At 38.3% G+C, this 21,422-nt stretch overlaps 1 protein-coding gene across 3 annotated transcripts in view; it reads left to right on the top strand.

Annotated features, from left to right (window-relative positions):
- The window catches only part of LOC104590367 (RNA helicase family protein), a 74,733-nt gene that overhangs the window by 32,721 nt on the left and 20,590 nt on the right, over positions 1–21,422 (top strand). For all 3 annotated transcript variants that reach the window (XR_016077451.1, XM_010249006.3, XM_010249015.2), the window contains 3 exons: positions 1,814–2,089; positions 13,954–14,157; positions 14,262–14,417. Coding sequence is in view for 2 of the 3 variants with exons in the window: in XM_010249006.3 (XP_010247308.2) it covers positions 1,814–2,089; positions 13,954–14,157; positions 14,262–14,417 (636 nt within the window). In the remaining variant the exon portion in view is untranslated. The remainder of the gene's footprint in view (positions 1–1,813; positions 2,090–13,953; positions 14,158–14,261; positions 14,418–21,422) is intronic.

Here is a 21,422-nt window from a genome sequence, read left to right as displayed (position 1 = left end):
CCTAAGAAATTCATATTTTCCTCTGTTTTTAAATCCCTCTGGATGGTTCAACTTCCCGTCTCCAGCTCAATCACACACATGTCCCCTTATTAAACCTGTCCCTTATCAAAGTTCCAGAACTTCCCCTGCTTTCTTCCGGCTCATCCTCTTCTTCATCCTTAGGTTTTTCCAACTCACCTCCACAATTGGCTGCAAAGCCCTACCTCTCTACCATAGCATTCTGGCTGATCAAAACATCAAATCAGCAAATTCCTTTGCAGATACTCTGGATAAGAGCTTTTATCTCTCCCCTTGTTTCCATTGCAATCTATATTTCTTTCTTTAATAGAATTTCTGTTATTGATAAAAAAAATATCAAATCAGAATTGAAACCCCGTCATTTCTCATCCACATTGTAGAACATTGATCTTCTCTCTCAATCGATCATCTTCATAAAAATCTCTGGTGGAAAGCAGTCATCGATGGCAGAGCCATCACAACATAATCAATGTCAGCTAATACCTTGCCAGGTGAATTTGGTTCTGAAGTCTTTCGCCATTCACATCCCAGAAACTTGCCACAAGTTTCCAATGTAATGAAGGTTTGCATTCCCCAAACATGAGGGGTATACCAGCATCACTCAAAAGAGCCTTACAATTAGCTTGTCTTTCATGACACGATTCCCCAGTGTGGCTAACCAAACCATAAAAGCTACCTTGGATGAGACTGTTGGTGCCATATCTATTTGTGAGGGAAGCTGTCCCTCATTTGTCCATTGAGATGGTTGATAAAATATTTGACTGCTCAGCTGTCCCATATCCCCATCCTTCAAGTGTCAACAAATGTTTTGATAAAAAAAGAATCAAAACCAAGCATAAATTCAGGGAGGTTGTAAGCCTAACAAGAGAACTAAATGCTTCCTTTAAGTGGGTAAGAAGAACAGTAAATGGAATGGCATTCTCTGGCCAAACAAGGGGCCGTGAGAAGGCAAATGTTTTAGGAAAATCTGTAATCTTTGTTGATTTGGGGTGGAAATCACACCCAGACCTTGTAATTCCTAATCTTTTATTAATAAAATTCCTATTCTGCTGATAAAAAAAAGAATCAAAACCAATCCCCTCTACTGAGGAATAAGAAGAAAGCACCTTGTCCACATGAACCTTTACGCAGGAATTCACTATAGTCTATAAGGTATGTAAGAATGTGAAATACTTTTGCTGTTTTATTTGTGTACTTTGCATTTTTTATTTGTCTGAGAGTTTGTATTGTATTTTTCCATGATTAATTAATCAGTTAACTTGTTTCACTAAGAGTTTGTGTTATATTTTTTCCATGATTAGATAATCATTGAACTTGTTGCATATTCCTTGGCCTTTGCTGCACTTATTTTTTTGATGAATAATTAAAAATTTTATTACTTCAAGAGATAATAGAGAACTTTGAACTCATACAACAGCCCTTGGTGAGGCACGAGTTGCAGCCTCTCTCAACTGATTACAAGGAAACTAGAGAGAGAAAAACAAGCATTACAGCTGAGCCCAAAAAGACACTTCCCTATTTGCCCCTTGCTTAGCTAAACCATCAGCCAAAGCATTTGCTGATCTCCCCACCCATTGTGTAATCCTTGTCAGCCACTTAAATTTTTTTGACTTCATTCCTGTAGCACCACATAGTATCCTCAGGGTTCTTCAATCATCCTGCCACCACCACCTTGGAATTCCCTTCAATAATAAGCTGCACTACACCCAGTTGATTTGCAAATTGCACTTCTTGTAGGTCTGATAGTAGTGCCACTGGGTATTACCATTCTCAGTAGTTTTATTTGACAAAGCAGGTACTAGTAGTTTCGGGAGAGACAGGTTGTGGAAAAACAACACAGCTTCCCCAATTTATTCTGGAGGAGGAAATATCATCTCTTCGTGGTGCAGATTGCAACATAATATGCACTCAACCTCGTCGTATATCTGCTATATCTGTTTCAGCTCGGATTTCTTCTGAAAGGGGGGAGGCTCTTGGTGAAACAGTGGGTTATCAGATCCGTTTGGAATCAAAACGCTCAACACAAACACGGCTTCTATTTTGTACCACTGGAGTGCTACTGCGGCTGTTGGTAATAAGATGCATCTTCTGATCAATCCTTTTCTTCTGTCTTTCTTGATAAAGGCTTATCCTTTTGTATGTGTATGTGGTTGAGCACACAAGTGTCTTCTTATCTTTTTGGATGTGTACATGATCTAATTTATGACTTATGAGTTGGCGAAAGGCAGTGAAACTGATTGAAACATAATTAGGTTTATAGACCTCAAAATTGTGAAATATTCTTGATTTGCTTTGATGAAAATGAAAAAAAAGAAACTAGAAAGGAAAAGACATTGCTCAAATTGTAAAATTTAAATGGAATGTATGGACTCCTTCCCCCCTTCCCCCAAACATGCTCCCTCTCTAGTGCATATGTTCCACTGTAAAATAGTGGGTGTCTATCACTGATTACTTGTTCCACACTAGTGATTAAGATGAGCTCTAGAAAACATTTCTTACTTTTTCCTTGTAAAATTTTCAAAATTTTTGGGTATTAATATTTCCAAATATTCCACAATACTTTCACATGCTTTGTCTTGTTGAACTAAACTATCAATCATGTTTTAGTCTACATACACAATAATATCATTCAAACAGTAATACATACTATAGTCAGACTTGTAGAACTCCAGATCCAGTACATTTGGACATCAGAGAATTTTCCTTCAAGTTCACACCAAATGTTGCTTTGTTAAAAGTGGCTTAGAGCCAATCTACCTGCAACCTGAACAAGATTAAGTATAAATTATTCAAAAAAAATGGTCATTCTTTTTTGAAATTCAAGGAGGCCTCAGAACCATTGCCATCTTATCTTGAAAATTGAAATGATTATATCTTTTTAATTTAAGACACTGTCAATTTGCAATATAGTGTCTGTCCAGATTAAAAGGGCAGCCCAAGTGCACAAGGCTCCTGCCAATGTGGGGTCTGGGGAGGGACAGATGTATGCAACCTTACCCCTGCACATACAGAGACGCTGTTTCCAAGATTTGAACCCTGGTCACCTAGGTCACAATGGAGCAACCCAACTGTTGTGCCAAGACCCACCCTCTGGTCCATATAGTGTCTGTCCAGATTAACTGAAGTAAATCACAAAACCACAAGGTCGAAAGTTGAAACATAATTGACATCAGTGAAGACATCAAAAGAAGGTCTTTGAGTTTTGCTGTTTTCTATTTTTGACATTCCTGTGGCTGCTGTTTTCAGTCTCTAGTTCAAGAGCAACGGAATTGACTCATCTTCACCATTTGTTGTTCCTGTAATTTTGTCAAAGTTCATGCCACAAAAGAAAGATGTTGTAATGGGTGATTAATTCTATGGGCTTTTTTTCTTTTTATGTTATTATTTATATTACTGTGTTGGGCCTGAAGCTATTGGGCCGGGCTTAGTTCTTTTTATTTGTGATTTAAGTGTGCCTTTACTAATCAGGAGCATATCCGTCTTTTTATGTGATATTTTTTTGATGAATAATTTGAACTTTATTAATAGACTTTATGTAATATCTTTACAATCATCCCTTAGAGAGACACGAGTTGCTACTTTTCATACAAAAAGAAAACACATTACAATTGTGCCCTGAATAAAATAGACCTGTTCACCCCTTGCTTAGCCAAAGCATCCGCCATCCCATTTTCTGATTTCCTCACCCATTGTATCCTTCAATTCATATTCCTGGTTAGCCATGTAAATTTTTTTATTTCACTCTTGTGGCACCAAATTATAGACTCGGGATTCTTTAGCCATTCTACTACCACTTTCGAGTCCCCTTTTATCACCATATTTGTCAAGTTTGACTCACTATCTGCACTCCTTGAATTGTAGGAAGCAGTTCTGCTTTGAGAGAGTCACCCATACCCGCAGGGCCAGAAAAAAGTGCTATAAGTTTACCCTCTCCATCTCTCATCACCCCTCCAATTCCAGAAGGGCCTGGATTACCTCTGCTACTCCCATCAAAATTCAGTTTAACAAAACCTTCAATTGGTGGTATCCAGACCACCTCCACTCTGTTCTTTATCCCCTTAACTCTTCTTTTTGCTCTAACCACTGTTACAGGTCAACAAACATGGTATTGGAGCATTAATGACCTGATCGCTACTTGTTCCAACCTTTTTTCTTCCTCCTCTATCATTTTTTGTTTCTTCTGGTTACTTGTTAAGAAGCCCTAGATCTGATTGTTGTCCACAAAAGGATCTGTATCTAGGGTTTCCCTTTGGGTGTAGGGATCAAAGAGGAAGTTTTCTGTGTGGTGCATGCGCTACTAGACCTTATTAACAGTCAGTAGCCATTTGACTACTAGAGAGGTCTGTTTAGAAAAGATTTAGGAGGACTGAGTAGAGAGTCCTAGATTAAGCCTGGAGAAAAGTTTCTGGTGTTGCTGACTGCAGTAGAAGGGTTTTCTAAAGTATTAGGAAGGTGCAGGTGGGCTGAGGAGTGTGTTGCAACTGAGTGCTTGTTGCCGTGAATGTATTCTTTGCTTTGCCTTGGGTTCCAGTAGGGTACAATCTGATTCTGGTGTGACAACAGCAGTAGGTGAGTGGGCAGAGGGAAACAATGTCATCAGTCTCAGGGGAAATGTCTTCTAAAAACAATTGGGGAAAGCTTCTAAACTTGATAATTCTATCTTGCACAGCTTTCTTCATGTTCCTAGCTTTGTTTTGAACTTATCATCTATTTCTAAGCTTACTAAGAATTTGAGCTGCAACATAACCTTTTCCGTATTGTGTTTTCTAGGACAGATTTATGAGGAGTATGATTGGGAGTGGTCATGAGTTTTTTTTTTTTTGATCAATGGAGTGGTCATGACTCATGAGGTTGGAGGCCTTTACTACTTTGATGAAGACATTAATTCAGCCTTGCATTCATCTACTTTCAGTGGTTGGGATCATAAGGAGTCAATAGCTAGGTTGCATTTGTGGCATGCTAGGCTAGGTCATATGTCATTTTCTTTGATAAAAGAATTGTTTCCTAAGTTGTTTCTATGTATTTCGAGTTAGAGTTTAGTTTGTGAAGTTTATCAGATGTCGAAGCAATGTAGAAACATTTATCTAATTTCAAATAATGAAATTCATGCTTCTTTTGGTTCGGTCCATTGTGATGTTTGGGGCCCTTCACCCCTTGTTTCTATAGATGGCTACTGATACTTTATCAGCTTCATAGATTGCTATTTCAGATGTATTTAGATTTAGTTGTTAAAAAGTCATGTCGAAGTACCACAAACAATTATGATATTTTATAATATTTGCTCTTTCTTTAGTCCATGTTCCCACAAGGTACTTTGAAGCTATAACTAATCCTAAATGGAGAGAGGTGATGAATGAAGAAATTGGGGCTTTGGTGAAAGCCAAGGCTTTGAATTAGTGGATCTACCAGAGCAAATGAGCATTGTGGGGTGTAAGTGGGTGTTCACTATGAAACATAAGGCGAATGGTTCAATAGAAAGATATAAAACCAGGCTGGTGGCAAAAGGGTTTACACAGAAAGGAGGCATTGATTACAAGGAGACATTTGCGCTAGTTGCAAAGCTCAACACCATTTGGGTTCTATTACCCTTAGTATAGTGTTTTAAAAGCGCAAGGCGCAAAAAAAGTGGAAGGGCCAATTTGTGCGTGCGCCTTTTTAAGAAAGGTGCAAATTTACAAAAAAAAAGCTAAAAAATAAAAAAATCAGAAAATTCAAAAAAATGCCACAAATTAAAAATAGCAAAAAATTCAAAAAAATATTAAACATAATGTTAATAAAAAATATAAACTAAAAATTTAAAATAAATGATTTAAAAACCTATTATCTAAAATTAAAATACATAAACATAACATGTAAAGTGTATTCAAATGAAAATTTAAAAATAAAAGCAAACATATAAAGCATTTTCAAGCATGTAAAACCCACAATCTCTTTTTTCCTTAATTGCATTGCTTCATGTAGTTAATGTGATGCAAAACATATTGCATTCTTGATTCTATGAGTCGCCTTTGTACCACGCCCCTCGAGGGAAGCCCAAACAAGTCTATGTTAGGGTTGAAATTCTTATTTCTCACATAAAAAATAATGGTTTTATAACTTTTATTGCCTTTTAAGAAGATATTTTATTGCAATGATTATGAACAACATTAGCAATAGGTGGTTCTCGGAATGGAGACTTGCATGGGGACTGCACCCATGTAAGTCTTTCTTCAGTGAGGACTGCACTAAAGTTGCTTGGCAAGTTTGGCATGATTAATTCTATTGGCTTTTTTTTCCTCTTTATGTTATTAGTTATATTGCTGTGTTGGGCCTGGTTTGATTCTTTTTGTTTGTGATTAAGTGTGCCTTCACTAATCAGGGGCACATCTGTCTTTTTATGTAACATTATCCCCTTAATATAAAAGTTACTTTAGGGTCTGCTGAGAACACACTTTCCACCCATCCATTCTCTTCTCTTTGCAATAATCACTGTTGCAGGTCAATAAACAAAAGACAACAAGGGTATGAGTCACTGTTTCAAGAGAAGAAGGTGAGGGATCTGGGGCCTCTTAGTATTTTGAAATAAATGACCTTTTTTTAAATAATCTTTCATTCATGGTTCAACTGACCAAAACTCTTTTTTTTTCCTTTTTGATTTTGACAAATTGTCAGGGGATAAAGTCACTCAGAATTTAACATTTAAAACATATCAACCCAACTAGTTATTAAAACATAACATATCAGTGCCCTTGAAAACCGGTGCAATATGTCTCGTGTTGGACGTATTGTATTGATACTTTGAACCCCGCTTTTAATTTTTAGACTTGCCTATAGTTCCACTAATGGATAAATTGGACCTGGGCCACTTTTGATGTGGCATCATTTGGCATTCAGTCAAAGGACAATTCCTTTGAGTCCAAATGCACTGGATCCAGATTCCAGAGTGGATTTGTAGACTCTTCTCTTTATTTTTCTAAGTTCATTGTTTTGAGTTGTGGATAAGATTGACCACACTACTGATTGTAGAGGGCAATTAGTTTGGTTGGTCTTTTAATGGTAAATAAGCTTGTCTGCAAAACTCACTCTGCAAAGGTTTTTTTTTGTATCTTTTGACATCAATACAAACATACTCTACCTTCTCAAAGAAAAATAAAAAGCTTACAACAGAGGGTGTGCAAGTTTTTTGTATTTTTATATACTGAAGCCTCTTTTTTGATGGGGCTTTTTGCTGTTCTAGGTTCTATGGATTTTGTAGAAACCACTCATGTGGTCCCCACCTCTTTCTGTTGTACTCGTATACAATTATTAGTTATTTAAGTCGGTCCACAATTAGTTATTAGTCTTTTATTAGGATTTTATTTTTGCCAATGTAAGCAGTCTTATCCTTACTTCAGAATTAATATAAATAGAAAAAGAGGGGCGGCAGATTAAGCATCCTCTTCTTTTCTGAAACCCTTCCTTCGAATTCTTCTTCTCTTCTTCTCTTTTTCTCCTCTCATTCTCTCCTCTCATCTTCTTAATTTCCTGTTGATTATATACACCACAGCTTGGGCTGTTAGTAGTCTCATATGACTACATGGTATCAGAGCCAACCTAGGAAATCTTATGATAGTCTGACATGGCCGGCTGCATAAGAATTTCCTATGGTTGGAAAATTTCCAGCAAAAGGGATCATCGGCTGAATCTTGGAGATTGTTGGTGAAGCATCAGAGGATGACCAGCAATTAGGAAGAGTCAGAAGGAAGAACCCTCAAAATTAGGGTTCAGACTTGATTTTGAAGGTTGCGGCCAGAAAGTCAGAAGGAAGAACCCTCAAGATTAGGGTTCAGACTTATTTTTGAAGGTTGCGGCCAGAGTTTTGCTGAAGTAAGTTAATCTTTGATATTGATCTATTAAAAGATTACCTTTTCTGGTTATTTCAAAGGTTCTACTGAAAGTTTTTTCCTCTTGATATTGAAAGTTTTGGGTTACTTTAAGAGGTGCTGCTGAGAGATCCCCCCCTTTTTTAGCCATTGATTGTGTTCTTGGCTTGTTTCTTGACCTTTGACTGGTTCTAGGTTCAAGATTCTAGTTTCTTGACTGTCGCCAGTTCTAGGGCTGCAGTTAGTTTCAGCCCTGCACTCTAAGTTGTTATTGGAAGATTACCTTTTTGGGTGGATTGCCGACCTAGAAGGATAAAGTAGGTTCAGCTGTTAACAAATTCTGGGTGAGATTACCCAGTCTTAGTGATAGATTCTTGATCTTAGGTTCGGCTGATAGCAAATTCTGGGTGTAATTACCCAGTCTTAGTGATAGGGTCTTGACCTTAGGTTCGGCCGATAGCAAATTCTGGGTGTAATTACCTAGTCTCAGTGATACAAGAGGCATTCTTTAACCTTTTCTTGACAAAGAATGGAGTTTAAGAGCCAAGGGGAAAACCTTTTAGGGGCTGGTGGTGCTGGTAGCATACCTAAGAACAGTTTTCAGATTACCACTGTAAAATTGATGGGTCAAACTACCTAGAGTGGGCCCAATCAGCCATGATGGCTATTGGGGGTAGAGGAAAGCTAAGTTATTTACTGGGGGATGTCAAGGAACTAGGGCTGTTCAATGGCTGAAATCTTTGGAGCTATTCACAGATTACACTGTGGATGACATGTTGAGGAAGTGGGGTGAAATTGCAAATTGCACACAGACCAAGTCAGTAATGAGTGTGGCTTGGACCCTTCCACCTGGTGGATTCTTGAAATTAAACTTTGATGGGTGTAGTAGGGGAAATCCGGGACAATCGGGGATTGGGGGTGTTTTTAGGGATGAGAATGGGGTCATTTCTGCCATGTTCTCAGGCCCAATTGGAGTGGGTGACTCCCTTAGAGCTGAGATCTTTGCAGTTATGTAAGGATCCCAGAAAGCTAAGGAGTTGAACATCAGGAAACTCATAATTGAAGGGGATTCAGAGGTGGTGATAGGGTGGCTGATTAAAGATAGCAATGGCTTATGGAAGTACAACAATGAGAGGAGGAAATTCAAGTGGCTGGTGCGGGAGATGGAAGTTAAGATATGTTGGGTTAAAAGATCGGCTAATTCCCTAGCTAACGGTTTAGCTAAACAAGGGGCAGAAAGGGATTCCCTGTCTTGGGCTAAGTTGTAACTTTAGTGTTTTTTCCTTTTTTTTCCTTTTCTTGAGGTTCTTTGTTGCTCTTGGAAGATAAATGTGTTTGTCTTCCTCTTGTAAATCTTCTATTGATGATTTAATGAAAGTGTTATTGATCAAAAAAAAAAAAGATGTCAAGGAACTAGCCAAGGCGGACCAAATATATACCAAATGGGTTCAGGAGAACTATTTGGTTATGACATGGCTGTGTAACTCCATGCAGCCACATATCAACCGAAATTATTTATGGGCAAAAACAGCTAAAGAAATTTGGGATCTCATGAAAGAAACTTGCTCCCAAACCTTCAATGTTGCTAGGGCCTTTGAGCTAATATGTAAGGTAAATAACCTTAAGCAAGGAGAGAAACTAGTCTCGGTTTATTTTTCCACCTTGAAATCCTTGTGGCATGAGATTGATCACTTAGAAACAATTGTGTGGGAAAGCTAGAAGGATGCACAGACCTACAGAAAGAAGGTTGAAACCAATAAGGTATTTGAGTTTCTAGCTGGTTTGAATTCTGAGTATGACATTTTGAGACAATAGCTTCTAACAAGAGATAGTGTGACCCTATGACAAGCTTACACTCTAGTGCATAGTGAAGAAAGTAGAAGAAAAGTTATGTTACAACATTCACCACTTGAATCAGCCTTGGCAGCAACTAAACCCAAGTTTGGGGGGGATAAGAAGAGAGATATGAAGAAAGAAGACAAGAAGGACCTAATATGTGAACATTGCAAGAAACCTAAGCATACCAAAGAAACATGTTGGAAACTACATCCTCGTCTAGTTCCAGCAAAACTCGGGAACAAAAAGGGGAATGCTAATACAACTGTTACTACTGATTGTGCAACCTCATCAGGCACAAGAGCAGCACCACTAGACATTCTAGTTGCTGTTCGAGCTGCCTTGACTCAGTTGGAAAGGGAGGTTGGTAATTCAACATCATCATCCCAGCCAATCACAACATCAGCTCCTCCCACCTCAACATTTGCTCATTCAGGTACACCGGCCTCAGCTTATCATGCTTCAGCTCCAGATAACACTAAACATTGTTGGGTTACTCAGGTGCATCTGATCATATGACTGGTTTGCCTTCATTATTTACTACCTATCACTTATCCTTTGGTAAAGACAAGGTGTTTATTGTTGATGGATCACTTGTTCCCATTTTTGGCAAGGGAGACATCAAGTTGTCTAGTGTCGTTTCCCTGTCATCTGTTCTGCATGTTCCTAAACTTAGCACCAATTTACTTTTAGTTAGCAGCATTACTAAAAGCCAAAATTGCTCAGTAACCTTTTTTCCTTATCGATGTATTTTCAGGACTTGGAGACAAGGAAGGTGATTGGGATTGGATGTTCATTGTCTTCTATTTGCTCAGAGGAAGTTCATAGTGGGAAGGTAGTGAAGTTAGAGGGTCTTTTGTTTCTCAGTCTATTGGTCAAGTCATGCTTTGGCATAACCGGTTGGGTCATTTATCTTTTAGGTCTTTGAAAAGCTTGTTTTCTAGTTTATTTGAATCTATCCAGATGTTCAGTTTAAAGTGTGAAAGTTGTGAGCTTGCAAAGCATTGTAGAACAACCTATTCATTAAGTAATAAGAGAAGTAGTGTTCCTTTTGACATTGTGCATACCGATGTTTGGGAACCATATCACATCACTGCTATTGGGGGGGGGGTACAGATACTTCTTGTTGTTTGTTGATGACTACACCCGGTTTTCTTGAGTCTATTTGATGTGTTCTTGAGATGAGGTTCCTACCCTGACCCAGACCTTTCATTAGATGATTTTAACCTAGTTTGGGGTAAAAATCAAAATTTTCAGATTTGGTAATGTGAGAGATTACTTTAAAACATCACTAGCCTCTTGTTTTCTTGACTATGGGATTATCCATCAGAGTACTTTCCCTCATACCCCTCAGTAGAATGGGGTGGCTGAGAGAAAGAATAGGCACATATTGGAAGTAGCTAGAAGTATCATATTTAACTCCAATGTGCCTATACATTTCTGTGGAGATGCCATTCTGACAACTGTGTATCTCATCAATCGAATCCCTTCATGGGTTTTTGACACGAAACCTCCATTCACTCTTTTATATATTGATAAAGAGCTATTTTTTTGTCCCTCTTAAAACCTTTGGTTGTACCTGCTTTGTGCAAACTCTTGGCCCTCACCGTTCCAAATTTGACCCTAAAGCCTCAAAATGTATTTTCCTTGGTTATGCACAAACTCAAAAGGGATACTGCTGCTATGAACCTACTTCGGGAAAGAGATTTGTATCCATGAATGTTACTTTCTTTGATGATGTACCTTATTACTCTAGGGTTTCTTCTCAGGGGGAGAGTAGTAAGGTTGGGGTTAACACATCAAAAGTTCCTTTACTTGTTCCATTGAGTGAAACGGGTGTAATGGGGAGGGTTGTCAAAAATGTCGGGATTTGAGAGTTTATCACAAACGGTGGAGGTAGGTTGATTTCGGTCATCAGCAGTCCAGGCTAGCTCCAATTCCTTCTGAGGATCCATATCTAGGTACTACATCTCTTCCATCTCCCATTACAGATGAGCCTTCTGCTGTTGAGCCTTCTCCATCTTCTGAGCCCTCACTTCCATTGAATGACCTTGGCCTTCCCATTGCAGTCTGTAAAGGCAAACGCCATTGCACCTCATCCACAATCCACTATATCTCACAATTCTTGTCCTATGATCATCTGTCTCCCCCTTACAAGTCCTTTCTTACATCCATTGCTGATATTCCCATTCCCAGAACAATACAGGAAGCCCTGACCATTCTTGAGTGGAAGGATGCAATGAAGGTAGAAATGGATGCCCTTCTGAGAAATAATTCTTGGGAGCTAGTTGATCAACCTAAAGGGAAGAAACCGATTGGACGTAGGTGGGTGTTTATTGTGAAACATAATGCTAATGGTTCCATTGAAAGGTATAAGGCCCGGTTAGTTGCAAAGGGATTTACTCAGACTTATGGTATAGATTACTTGGAGACTTTCGCACCAGTAGCAAAAATGACCACTATCAGAATGTTATTATCTCTTGCAGCTAGTTACTCTTGGCTCTTGTTCCAAATGGATGTTAAAAATGATTTTCTCAATGGAGACTTGCAAGAAGAAGTGTACATGCAGTTACCTCCTAGTTTTTATAGTACAGAGACAGGTAAGAAGGTTTACCGGCTAAATAAAGCTTTGTATGGACTAAAACAGTCCCCTAGAGCTTGGTTTGATAGATTCAGACAAGCCCTTGAAAAGTTTGGCTATGTGCATGCTCAATCAAATCACATTTTGTTTATTAAGAAAGTGGATACTTCCTTGACTCTACTTCCTGTATATGTGGATGACATTGTAGTAATAGGGAGCGGTAACTGTGAAATTGAGTCTCTTAAGAAATTTCTCGATCAAAATTTTGAGGTAAAAGACCTAGGAGAGCTACGATATTTCTTGGGTATTGAGGTAGCTTGGTCCAAGCATGGAATCTTTATTTCTCAAAGGAAGTATGTCCTTGATTTGTTAGAAGAAACAGGAAAGTTGGGTGTTAAGCCAGCCGATACACCTATTGAACAGAATCACAAGATTAGTGTAGAAGGTGGAGAGCCTCTTGAAGATAAAGCTATGTTCCAAAGATTAGTTGGGAAGCTACTTTATCTTTGTCTTACATGACCAGACATCAGCTATGCAGTCAATATTGTTAGTCAGTATATGTACTTTCCTAGAACTACTCATCTACTTGCTGTTGAGAGGATATTGGCATATTTAAAGAAGTGTCCAGGCAGAGGTGTACTATTTAAGGATAATAATCACATGAAGATAGAAGTTTACATAGATGCAGATTGGGCCGGTTGCGTTGATGATAGAAGGTCTACCTCTGGATATTGTGCCTTTGTAGGAGGTAACATTGTTTCTTGGAGGAGTAAGAAACAGAATGTTGTTTCTTGTTCTAGTGCTGAAGCTAAATATCGGTCCATGGCAAATGGTGTGGCTGAAATACTATGGTTGAAATCACTATTTGATGAATTGGGTATTACCTATGAAAAACATCTAATGTTGTGCTATGATAATCAGGATGCTATTAATATAGCTCGTAACCCGGTACAACATGACAAAACCAAGCAAATTGAAGTGGATCAACATTTTATTAGGGAAAAGGTTGCATCTCAAGAAGTCTGTCTTCCATATATCAGCTCCAACATGTAGCTTGCCGATCTTCTCACCAAGGCAGTTTCAAAGAAGTTAGAAGCAGATCTATGCAAGTTGGGAATGACAAACATCTATTCCCAACTTGAGGGGGAGTGTAGAAACCATTGATGTTGTCCCCATCTCTTTCTATTGTACTCGTATACAACTATTAGTTATTTAAGTCAGTCCACAATTAATTATTAGTCTTTTATTAGGATTTTATTTTTGCCATGTAAGCAGTCTTATCCTTACTTCAGAATTAATATAAATAGAAAGAGGGGAGCAGCAGATTAAGCATCCTCTTCTTTTCTGAAACCCTTCCTTCGAATTCTTCTTCTCTTCTCCTCTCATTCTCTCCTCTCATCTTCTTAATTTCCTGTTGATTATATACCACAGATTGGGCTGTTAGTAGTCTTATACGGCTACAGATTTTATATCTTTTCTTTCCCCATTTCAGTACAAAATTGTGTAATATAAAAAAAAAGTAGTAAGACTTCCTCCATATCCATTCTGGATGATATTTTTCATTGGATTACTGTCTTATTATAAATGTTTACTGGACAGCATTATAAATTGTTCTTTTTGTAGTAAAATTAGTTCAATTCACATGTTTTTTATTCTAAATTTCTTTTTAAATCTCAGGTTCAAGACCCAGATTTGACTAGTGTTACCCATTTGCTAGTGGATGAGATCCATGAAAGAGGCATGAATGAGGACTTTCTCTTGATAATTTTACGTGATCTTCTTCCTCGGCGCCCAGATCTACGTCTTATTCTAATGAGTGCAACCATCAACGCTGATATGTTCTCCAAATACTTTGGAAATGCCCCAACAATCCATATACCGGCAAGTTGTCAATAATTTCTTTTTATTATTTGTGTCAAAATTTTCTTTTAGATTTTGTTGAGTGCATTTTTTTCTATTTATATATTTATATGTTGATTCTACAGGGATTGACTTTTCCTGTAACAGACGTGTTTCTAGAAGATTTACTGGAGAAAACACGTTATAATATCAAATCAGAGTTTGACAACTTCCAGGGTAATTCAAGGAGGAGAAGGAGGCAACCAGAATCAAAGAAAGATCCTTTGACTGAATTGTTTGAGGCATGTCTAAATCCATAGAACATCATCCTAGATCAGTCATTACATGATTCTTCTTTTAGCTATATTATAATAGCCTTTTATTTTATAACCTCACAAATGTTTCAACTTTCTGGATATACCATATTGCTGAATGTGTTGTCTGGTATTATGCACAAAAAAGAAAAATTATCTAAAACATGGTGTGATTTTTTTTTGGGTGTTGTTACCTTTCAAAAGAATAAGCACAAATTTACATGCATGCAAATATACATGTATTTGGATAGTAAAGCAAACATTATTTTAAAAGAAAGCATGAGGAAATGCCTCACAAAGAACAAAGAATGGCCAAAATAGCCATGCTCTGCCAACCCTTACATGAAGCTCTATGCAGAGAAAAGCCATACAACTTAGCCCATGACACCGCCTATACAAACCTGTCTCATATGCCAAGAAGAATTGGGACAACTAAACTAGCCAATAAGCACACCTGAACTTAAGACATTCAACTCTCTCAACAAAACTACACTAATGCTTTCCATCATTTCTTACCTCTACCCCCTGTAAACTACTTACCTTCTTATTTGTCAATCTTCCTTTATCCTGGGATAACCTCCCTTGCTTTTGTAACACTTCCATCTTCTTCTTACCCTAAATATCGTGTCAGAGTCAGATTGAAAAGCTGAGAAAGAGAGAGAGAGACAACACAGCCAAATGGTGGGTGTGACAACCTGTGCCAGTCGACACCCTAAAAGAAATATTTATATTAAGTTGTAAAAGGACAGAACTGCCCTTAATGTACAGTAGAGAGATAATACAAAGAATTATGTACAGAAAAGAAAAGTAAAGTACAAAAATAGCCCTACGGCTTGATTGCACTGTCTCCACATATCGTAGGTTCCATGATGTCCTAATGTAGCGTCTCTCTCCTTGTCTTATCTTTCATTGATCTCCACAATGACCTCCTCACCCATGAACCCAATTTCTAAGTCTCCACTAAGGCCTCTTTTTTCTCTTGACTCTAGTCTCTAGCTTGCTAAAGGCAGTTTTAGCAAACAATAAACTCGTTGTTAGTTCAGATGGCAACCGAAATGGTATTAACAGGAAAAAAATAGTTCACGACTAGTTCAGATCAGTGTTTTAAACGGCGTGGGAGGCATACGCCTAGAGGTGCGCCTCCAGGCAAGGCACTCCCAAAACGCCCTGAGGTGTATGCCAGTGGCGTTGACACCTCTGAGGCGTACACATCAGGTGCAAGAGGCGTACACCTCATACGCTTTTTTCATGAGGTGTGCAGCGTGCTTGAGGCGTATGCCTCATGCACACCTCATATAAAAAGACGGAAAAAAAAAAGAAAAAAAGAAAGGAAAAGAAAATAAAAGAAAGGGAAGGGAAAGAAAAAGAAAGAAAGAGAAGAAAAAAAAGAGAAAAGGAAAGAAAAGAAAAGAAAAGGAAAGGGAAGGGAAGAAAAGATTAGGGGAAAGAAAGTGGTCTGCCCCTGGCCCCTTCAGTTGGGGGGCTTCTCCCCCCTTTTCAATGCAGCCCAATTTGTTTGATTCGCTCACTCGCCTCCGCTTCAATAAGACCCCCCCCCCCTTCAACTAGTGCCATGCACCTTTATTCTTCTTAATGTAAAAGATTTTTATTAAAAATAAAGAAAAAATGAGATCCCCCCTTCCTTTTCTTCCTCCTCCCCTTCCTCCTCCTTCCTCTTGACCCCCCTTCTCTTAAGGAGGCTTATGCCTCCTTGTGTTCGAGAGGCTTATGCCTCTTACGTTCTAAACTATGCCTAACGCCTTTAGGTAGTGGAATGCCTCACGTCACACCTCCACATTTTAAAACATTGGTTCAGATGACAACCAACTAGGTGGAGACACCAGACTACAGTCCTATCAAAATATTTTGCCTTCTGAGCAACCGCATGAGCTGCTCAGTTTAAATCACTTTTAATATGATTAACACAAATATGTCAAACCTATTAGCAATAAGTTTAATACAGTCCACAAAATGGTTATTGACCCAAGGGATAGAACCCTCTGCTCCTCTTAAATCCAAAATAGATAGCTGGGAATTGATTCTATAAATACTTTTCCACAACCCATCTCCCAAGTAAACTTTACAGCTTCAAAATTAGCTTTAAATTCTGCCTCTGGTTCTCCCAAATTGACAGATAATGGGCCACCTGCAGCAACAACAAAATGCCTCTCATTAGAAAATACCACAAACCCAAAGAATCCACAACAGTTGTTTCTAATACCCCATCACTTTAGCATTCAGTAAACCAAGAGACCCACCATTTCCCTTCTCAATTATTATAATTCACATTAACAATTTCAGAAACAAGTCTTAACTTGCAATTTACATTCTTTTTCTTGTTAAGAAAACTACCAAGCAGTGGCAACCCATGAAAGAAATCTTTTCTTCTCTTCCAACTCAAGCAAAACATTCAACATGTACAAGATAAAAAATCCAAAACAGGTGCAAACTGACTAACCATAACTTGAATAGGACTTGCAAAAAAAACTGCCCTAGATAAAGAACATAAGCAAAATAAATGAATAGGAGTTTCGATTTCAGACTGACACAGAGGACACATTATCTTGAACAATCCTAACCTAAATAAATGGTTCTTACAAGCCACAAAATTCCTACAAATTCTCCACAGGACAATATAAATCTGGGATGGAACTTAAGGGACCAAATTTTATTGATTCACCCCCAAAATATTTGAAAGCATATATTGATTCTTAGTCAACTACTTGTTCAAATAAAATTTCTTGACTTTAAACTTACCAGACCGAGATGGTGTCTAGATGGAATTCTATCTTTCCTTAAAGATAAGAGCTTGCAAAATATTTCGAGAGCAACATCACTAAATTACCATAAATCTTCTGCTCATTCCATTTTCCCTCCTCAGTGAAAATGAAATCCTTAACCTTCACATTAATTTGATTTCTCAAGGAAGGACCAAATGAATTTAAAATATTATTACTAATGCACGTCCAATTCACATTCCATATACTCAACTCAGAATTAGTGGAGATTTGCCACCCAACCTAATCTCTCAAATCCAGCAGAGTTTCCCCAACTGATCTCCAAATACTTGAAACACTAGAGCTGAACTTCCTAGGAAACATATAATTATTAGCCACATACTTTAAGGACTCTAACCCAGGAAACATTCATTGATTGTAAAATTCTCCATGCCAGCTTGTGAATAAATTTATTATGCACATTAAACTGGAACTGCATACATTAGATCTTTTGACCTACATAGGACAGAAGTACTGCATTCCCAGGTGTATTAAAATATGTTATAGTTTGTGCTCATTCAAAATGTATCTCGTTATCAGTATTATCTTCTCCATGTATTTCTTCATCTTAATTACTGTTATCTCATATAATTTGGGATTAACATTTGTAGTATGTAATGTAATATTTTTATCAATAATGAGATTTAATCCTTTCTTCTTATTAATGGAATCATTTCTGTGTTGTTGATAAAAAAAAAGAAAGAAAAAAGGCTTTTGGATGGGCCCATTCAAACTTCAACAAATTCTCAAATTGGACCTGCCAAAATTGCACCTGTATCTATGATTTGATTCTTGCCCCCTCATGCCCAATACTCTCTTCCATCCCCCTTGCCCATCTATGGCACCAACCTAATTGGTGGATGGTTCCACATCTGTGCTTAGTGAATAGTCTAACATTCCTGATGCCCAATTTTAATGATGGCAATTAGGTGGGTTGGGTTGACTTGGGTGTAGTTGAAGTGTGTTAACCACCCACACCCATTAATCGCCTATTGGCGGCACCATATCTGCTACAAACAAGAGGTGTAAAATGTGCTATACAATTCATTCAGAAATAAATGCAACAGTTTCTGGTACATTTGATAACGCTATGAATTGCTGATGTGTTTAGTTTTGATTGGGTTGTAGCCCATTGTACAAGTCTCCTTTGTTACAGATCTAGAGTCAACACTGACAGACTGAAACAGACTGAATTCTTGCTACATGAATCTATAGAAGTCTGACCCAATCATAACCATCACTAAACCTAACCCAACTCATTCAAATCTATGCAGTGGGTTATTCAACCCATTGCCAAACTGCCAAGTAAATGGTTTGCCTTTGGTGGGTCAGAAATTGTAACCCTAGGTGATATGTACATTACAATTTGTGCCATAGTACCCCATGATCCATCTTAGGTTAGCTGATCAATTTGTGCAAGTGAATGTTGTTCTCTGCTCTCTTGCCAGTTATCTTCTCTCATGGTGTCCCTTGCCATGGTCCAGTATTGTTGTACTTGAGCCACCCAATAATTACCCATGAATCCTCCATTCACTATCAAGTCTTTGCACTTGAGTGTCTTTCCTAGTCTCAAACCTTGTGTTACTGCATATAATTCAACTTTGATTGAATTTGCATGGCCAATGGGTCCCAGAGTAAATTGCCCTAATTACCTTCTTGATTTCTTTACACTCTTGACATCCAAAATTCCATCTTGTATTTGTTATGTTCCTTCTTGAATCTCCCACTCAAATAACCATGAAGGAACATTTTCTTATCTCCGATGGCACCTAAGAATACCTGCATACATTAGATCTTTTGACCTAGGACTGGGATGACCCAAGGAATCAAGGATGCATGTGATGGCAGTGGTGGCCTAGAAAGGGTTCAAGGATGTATGTACTAAAAAGGGTTAAGAGGGATTAGAAAGGTTTTGGGTCAAATCAATAAGAATTGAAGATTCTTTTCTTTCTTCTCTCTCTCTCTCTCTCTCTTTTGAGAAAGGGTAAAGTATTGATTCTGTATTAGTTTACTACAATGTTTTAAAATGTGGAGGAATGGCACAAGGCGTTCCACTACCTGGAGGCGTGAGGCGTAAGCCTTCTGAGTACAAGGAGGCAGCCTCCTTAAGAGGAGGGGGATGAGGAGGAAGAAGGGAGGAGGGGGGGTGGAGAAGAGGAAGGAAGGATCTCATTTTTCTTTATTTTTAATAAAAATCTTTTATATTAAGAAGAACAAAGATGCATAACACTAGTTGAAAGGAGGATCTCATTTTTCCTTCTCTTTCCTTACCTTACCTTCCCTTTTCTTTTCTTTTCTTTCTTTTCTCTTTATTTTTTTTCTTATCTTTCTTTCTTTTTCTTTACCTTTCTTTTCCTTTCCTTTCTTTTCTTTTTGTTTTCTTTCTTTCTGTCTTTTTGTATGAGGTGTGCGTGAGGCGCATGAGACGTACACTTCCGGCACACCTCATGAAAAAGGTGTATGAGGTGGTACGCCTCTTGCATCTGAGGCGTATGCCTCAGACTCAGAGGTATCAATGCCTCTGACATATGTCTCAGGGCGTTTTGGGGGCGCCTCGCCTGGAGGCACATAAAACACCGGTTTACTATTGAGAGCAAAATATATCAGCCCATGTACAATGAGATCCTGTACATTGGGAATATACAAAACAAAGAAGTGTCATCCAAAAAAAGGTCCAGCCTGCAAAAAAGAACTTAGCTGGACACACTGAAATAATCTTCATACACCCAGCCAAGAACTAAGCAAACCTATGAGATTACTTCTCATTTCCTCCAAAGCAGAAAATTTGTTGTCAAAAATACAATTGTTACTTTACTTCCATAGTGTCCAGATGATGGCAGTGGGGAAATTATTCCATAACAATTTGCCACTTCTAATTCAGACCTTTGTTAGTCCATCCTTGCAGCAGCTGAAGTAATGATTTGGGAAAGCAGAAAAAAGCCATAATAACTGATGAGAGAAGCTACAATGCATGAAAAGATGATTTGGGACTCTGGGGCTTCATTGCATAAGGATCCAAGAGAAGAAGGAAGAGGCATTCCTCTTCTTAGCAGTTGATCTGTAGTTAGGCATCTATTGGGGACTGCAGTCCATACCATGAAAACTCTTTTAGAAGGAATTTGAGAGCACCGGATTTTAACCCAGGGGAAAGCATTATCCTTCCTGAGGGAGAGAAAGCCATTAGAAGGACTGAACTGAGAAACTGCCTGATTTCTTCCATGACTAAACTTGTTCATCTTCCAGTTGGGTGTTTGGCTAAAAGTCCCTGCACCAGTTGTCATGCCAGAACCTGATTTGATTGCCTTTGCCTACCATGTACCTGATTACTTTTAGGATATCACACCAAACTGGTGCACCCTCTAGGGGAGATACTAGGCCCCGAGTCCCACCGAAAGCTTGAAAGGACATGCTTGCTAGAACCCTTCTCCAGAGGCTTTCTCTTTGCTGAATCTCCAAGCACCATTTACTGAGGAGAGATGTATTAATTTTCCTGATATTCCTGATGCTGAGGCCACCATATTTCCTTGGTTGGCACATAGTGCTCCACTTCACCAAGTGGAATTTAAACCTTTTCCTCCAACAAGCCCAAGGAAAAGTTATCATTTTCTTTGTGGGATAGAAAATAAAAAATTTATAGAGATGTCTAAAATGATGTGTTGTATGGGACAGTTTAATTTGAAATAATCAATTCTAGAAACTAGGGTTTTGCTGTTTTAGATGAATGTTTGGGATAAAGTTTGGTAGGACGAGAAGTGATGAAGATCTATGGGGGCATTCAAACATGAAAGCAACCAGAGATGGTTTTGGACAAATCAATAAAAATGGTTGAAACAGGAAAATTTGGTTTGAGGTGAACTACAAAGATATAAATGGATCAGCATAGATACTCACCCTATACTTAGAGGGTCGTGACAGTTGGCCCCGGGAACTTAGTTTTGAGACAAAGACTCCCATATACTTCTGGATCTCAGTACTTTGCCCCTGACTGTTACCATTCTGTCAGTTAACTACATGAAATATTCTCATGTAACTGTGGTGTGCGAGTTTATACATGAACTTGACACACCTGATAGATGTGAACTTGTGCATTGGGTGTTTTAACACCACACAACTTTTTACTTTTAGTCTTTTTTTTTTGTTTCAAAATTGGTCAGGGGGAAGGTCTTAGGCCTGCCTACCCGCTGAAAGTGGTCAAAACCCAAAGCCCTTTATTTAG

Source organism: Nelumbo nucifera, chromosome 6, assembly GCF_055504915.1.
Source record: "Nelumbo nucifera cultivar China Antique chromosome 6, China Antique-T2T, whole genome shotgun sequence".
In the NCBI taxonomy this organism is placed as follows: domain Eukaryota; kingdom Viridiplantae; phylum Streptophyta; class Magnoliopsida; order Proteales; family Nelumbonaceae; genus Nelumbo; species Nelumbo nucifera.
This window is presented reverse-complemented; position numbering and strand designations above follow the sequence as displayed.